Genomic DNA, 5,059 nt, shown 5'->3' with positions numbered 1-5,059 from the left:
TACTAACAATTTAATAGTGACAATCCATCCTAAAGACAATCCATATTATCTTTCAAGATTGCTTGGCAATGCACCAAACACAACCTAAGAATGTGATTATAGAAACCATGACATAGCTCCCAAACTATCATAATGAATAACTTGTCTGTTGGCATTTTTACTCACCGGCATTGTCCAAGATGAGACATATGGCTGTCGCTCATCCTCACAATAATGCATCATCTTTGACATCCGGTATCCCCTTTTTTTTATTTTCAAGATGAACAACAATCATCCACTTCTAATATGGATTACGTGGTGACTATCCATAGCTGTACAATCCTCAATGATATAAAACATGCACCGCAGAGTATCCAAACTCAATAATTAATTGTTGGCAAAAAACAACCTAGATTTATATATCCCTCTTGCCATGAAACACTAGATAGTAGTAAAGAAAATTAAATAAATAACTAACATGAAAATTATTTGAGCATGTGATTTCTAGTAAACCTAAGTTCCGATCTAATGTTAATTAATTATTTTTTAAGTGAGTCATATTAATTAATTATGAGATCTTGAAAGCTTATCTTGGTAGAGAAAGATAGTGAACATTGTATATCAAACTTGACACAAATCATATTTAATTTTTTCAATATTTTTGCTAATACAAACAAATAAAACTCTACATTGCACCGATACTTAAATCTTTCCTATGTTATAGTAGAACAAGTTAAACACTAAGTATGCAATGGAAGAAACTTTACCGTTTTGGAATCATCCAATTGAATATAAATTCTTTATATCAATTTTATTTCCATTATTCATTTGGATCTTGCTTGCTAAAATAGGAACCACGGGCATGCACCCAATAAGGTGTTTCTTTTCCCCAATTTAAATAAAATTTCTGAATCTCTTGCTAAGAAAATTCTATTCACAAATGCGTCATCCATCTCTACATCATCTTATCACCCTGAAGAGCATGAGCAGCCCAAAATAAATCTGAAGACACAGAAAAATAGAATAATGGATCACTTCAGCTGATCCCTAATTCCCAACGTACAGGAGAGAGCTAAAGAATGTTCCCAGAAACGGCGGTGGCCAGTGCGGCTTTAAACCCTGGATCCTTCGTCAATGACAACGCCACTTGCTCCACCAAACTCCGCGGAAGCTCGGGTGACTCAACCTCCTGCTGCGATCCCACTCGTGTGAGATCAAGTGTTACGTTGCTCGGGCCGGAAGAATGGCGAGAGACCGAGCCACCACGGCTGGAACCATTGGGTGCTGGAAGCTGAGAAGGGTAACCATGGTTGTGCTCGCCTTCATAAGTTGCAACCAGGATCGATCTATCCTCTACACTTCTTTGCACCTGAGGAAGAGGCCATCATCGAATTGAATTCAGTTTAATTCATTCCTTATGATTTATATATATGGCTATCTAAATAGACTTTTAACAAGAAATTAATATGGTTCTGTTTGATGTTTGCTTACCTTCTTCTTGACAGGGCAAGCAGGAGCAAATGAGCATCTGAAGTAGGCCCTTGGACATGGATTGTCTCTTGTCACCTTCTGACCATATTTTCTCCATTGATACCCATCTTTTACAATCTAAAGATATGTCACACAAAAGCATAGAATTCTAATGAGTAATTTGTGAATTGCAGTAGAAATGTTTACTAAAGAAAATATGTGGAAGTGCAGGGAACTTACAAGGCTTGAATCCGATGGATCGGTGCGAACGCAGAGCCTAGAGACCTTCAGATCACAATCTTCTCTCGCTCGCTTGCAAGAATTTCCGCTTGAGTTGCTTTCAATCTGACGTCCCATCCAATTGGTCATTCCATTAGCCACATCACTGTAGCCATTCAGGGCAGAGCTCTCACTCTTCCTCTTCCTTTCCGGCGAGACCGACCCCCTATCTGAGCGCACGGTGGTCATCAAATCTTTTATCTGGCTCTGCAGGTTGGCACAATCTTCATAAATGATGGCAATCTTCTCATTTAGTCTTCTATTCTCCTCAGAAACCCGATTGAGCTCTGCCTCAAGAACACCAACCTGAGGCCCAAAACATACATCTATTAAAAATCTGAAGTTAAAGCGTGCTTGGTTCGATTGGTAAGTATGAATAAACTCACCTCTCTTTTCATAAGAAGCCCCTCTTCCTCATGCTTGGGACTATTGCGTAACACTTTCTGCTCAATACAACAAGGAGAGACTAATCAATATGATATCCACTGGATGTCTAAATATAGCAAATATGGGACGTTGGTACTCACTGGAACTTCGGTGGGGAACCGGAGAGAACCGACCTTGAGATCAAGGCTCAGCGAGGAGTCCATGATGAATGAAGCCTGTTGACAAATTGGGTATGTGTTGCTTTGAAGCTTTAGAGAGGCAACTGAGAATGGGAGATGGGAGGGCTGGGTTAGAGTTGTATATATATAACTCTTTGGGATTGGGAAGGATTCTTTGGAATATTAGTGGAGGAAGTTGGGCAAGAGATGGAGTTCGGAGGACAAGGGAGGCATCATCCAGGAAACGTCAGAGCGTTGTCGTCATATGGCCTTGTGGGGAGGAAAGAAACACCCTGAAAGTGCTATAAAGTTATTTACCAAAAAGATAGGGCTATAAGGTTATAATTAGAGTCGTTGGCACTTGGGAGGAAAGTCGGAGTGGTGGATTGAGAAAAGGGCGCACGCCAGGGACGTCGGCCACCCAAAAAAAAGATGTCGGCCAAAAAAAAAAAAAAAAGGAAAAGACGTCTTTTAGGTGGGCATTCAAGTCAAGCCGCCAAGTTCCTCCCTCATCTAATCTTCTCTGGCCTCCTTTTAATTTATTTGACCCATCAACTCATTAAGCCCCATGTGACTGTATCTAAACTTTTTAAATGTTCTCGTGTTCTTTAATAGTGGATTTAGGTGTGGCTTGAAAATGAAAACTCAAGAGATTGAGAGAAAAATTGATCCTATAGAGCCTTTTTGGTACTCATAGGTGGTCAATTAGTTTTGCCTTTTGTTCTATAGGAATTTCAACTAAAATGCAGGAAAAATAAAACATATAAATTTTGAGGCACATTGGACCTGTGTCGTGTCCGAAAATTAATTGTTGGCTCCAACGTCGCTGCGGTGATGACAAATCAAGTGTCCACATTCTCAAAGAATAGTATTGTAGTTATTTTTAATCAAGATAACTGCTCAAATATTGCTAGTGTAGTCAACATACAGTTGTCACATTTGAATTATACTATTGTACGTTTAAACACCAATCTAATCTGGTCAACATGCAAGTCTTATATTTGAATCCTTCCCCCACCCCAATGCCAAAAGTAGCACCCGAGACCGGCGTGATTGTGGACTCGATGTTTATGCTTTTTGTGAACTCGAAGAAGAAAATACCGATGACAAATTTGATTTATGTCTTTTTTTTTTTTTTAGGGGGATAGGGGAGGAGGGGTTTATCGATCTCAAATATTGTTAGTGTAGTCAACATATAATTGCCACATTTGAATTATACTATTGCATGTTTAAACCCCAATCTAATCTGGTCAACATGCAAGTCTTACATTTGAATCCTTCCCCCGCCCCAATGCCAAAAGTAGCACCCGAGATCAGTGTGATTGTGGACTCGATGTTTATGCTTTTTGTGAACTCGAAGAAGAAAATACCTATGACAAATTTGATTTATGCCTTTTTTTTTTTTTTTTAAGGGGATAGGGGAGGAGGGGTTTATCGGTTAAGCATTATGTAAAGCAAAGTCAAAAAATCTATGATAGTTACAGATAGAAAATAATATTAGAAAAGATTAATTTTCATTCCATAATTTGTTAGTTAATTTGGTTCAGAAAAAAGAGGAGGGTCTCCAAATATATTGAGGAGAACTACATAGAAATTTTAGAAAATGCATTTTTATAAAAGAGTGGACTTTTCCTACCTGAGATAGAGTTTCAAGAAAATTACAATAGGTACTCATAGGTGGTCAATTAGTTTTGCCTTTTGTTCTATAGGAATTCCAACTAAAATGCAGGAAAAATAAAACATATAAATTTTGAGGCACATTGGACCTGTGTCGTGTCCGAAAATTAATTGTTGGCTCCAACGTCGCTGTGGTGATAACAAATCAAGTGTCCACATTCTCAAAGAATAGTATTGTAGTTATTTTTAATCAAGATAATTGCTCAAATATTGCTAGTGTAGTCAACATACAGTTGTCACATTTGAATTATACTATTGTACGTTTAAACACCAATCTAATCTGGTCAACATGCAAGTCTTACATTTGAATCCTTCCCCCACCCCAATGCCAAAAGTAGCACCCGAGACCGGTGTGATTGTGGACTCGATGTTTATGCTTTTTGTGAACTCGAAGAAGAAAATACCGATGACAAATTTGATTTATGCCTTTTTTTTTTTTTTAGGGGGATAGGGGAGGAGGGGTTTATCGATCTCAAATATTGTTAGTGTAGTCAACATATAATTGCCACATTTGAATTATACTATTGCATGTTTAAACCCCAATCTAATCTGGTCAACATGCAAGTCTTACATTTGAATCCTTCCCCCGCCCCAATGCCAAAAGTAGCACCCGAGATCAGTGTGATTGTGGACTCGATATTTATGCTTTTTGTGAACTCGAAGAAGAAAATACCTATGACAAATTTGATTTATGCCTTTTTTTTTTTTTTTAGGGGGATAGGGGAGGAGGGGTTTATCGGTTAAGCATTATGTAAAGCAAAGTCAAAAAATCTATGATAGTTACAGATAGAAAATAATATTAGAAAAGATTAATTTTCATTCCATAATTTGTTAGTTAATTTGGTTCAGAAAAAAGAGGAGGGTCTCCAAATATATTGAGGAGAACTACATAGAAATTTTAGAAAATGCATTTTTATAAAGGAGTGGACTTTTCCTACCTGAGACAGAGTTTCAAGAAAATTACAATATGTTTCTTCCTTCACCATAATTTTTTATATCTTCCCATATTTTTGTGATAGATCTTTTTATATACTTTTTTATCTTATTATTGATTCTTCTATATTTCATTTGTTGAATGAAAATAATTATATTTTGTCTAATTTTTTTTG

General features: G+C 37.3%; 1 protein-coding gene across 1 annotated transcript; it reads right to left on the bottom strand.

Annotated features, from left to right (window-relative positions):
* Positions 1-893: 893 nt before the first annotated feature.
* Positions 894-2,419, bottom strand: LOC105051963 (WRKY transcription factor WRKY28). The gene is made up of 5 exons (XM_010932625.4): positions 2,256-2,419; positions 2,115-2,171; positions 1,690-2,034; positions 1,471-1,587; positions 894-1,348 (listed from the first exon to the last, which is right to left on the bottom strand). Exons 1-5 carry the CDS (start codon positions 2,316-2,318, stop codon positions 1,052-1,054), a joined length of 879 nt encoding a protein of 292 aa, XP_010930927.2. The 5' UTR covers positions 2,319-2,419; the 3' UTR covers positions 894-1,051.
* Positions 2,420-5,059: the final 2,640 nt, after the last annotated feature.

The sequence above is a fragment of the Elaeis guineensis genome, chromosome 8 (assembly GCF_000442705.2).
Source record: "Elaeis guineensis isolate ETL-2024a chromosome 8, EG11, whole genome shotgun sequence".
Lineage (NCBI taxonomy): Eukaryota > Viridiplantae > Streptophyta > Magnoliopsida > Arecales > Arecaceae > Elaeis > Elaeis guineensis.
The sequence above is the reverse complement of the archived record's forward strand: the minus strand, read 5'-3'. Positions and strand labels throughout refer to the sequence as shown.

What these genes read in the sequence shown, in the direction of transcription:
- LOC105051963 (XM_010932625.4), bottom strand. Translation starts at nt 2,318, where the DNA reads ATGGACTCCTCGCTGAGCCTTGATCTCAAGGTCGGTTCTCTCCGGTTC. An exon ending in GGCTTCTTATGAAAAGAGAG is followed by an intron (nt 2,035 to 2,114) that starts GTGAGTTTATTC and finishes TTTGGGCCTCAG; the next exon opens with GTTGGTGTTCTTGAGGCAGA. An exon ending in ATCCATCGGATTCAAGCCTT is followed by an intron (nt 1,588 to 1,689) that starts GTAAGTTCCCTG and finishes ACATATCTTTAG; the next exon opens with ATTGTAAAAGATGGGTATCA.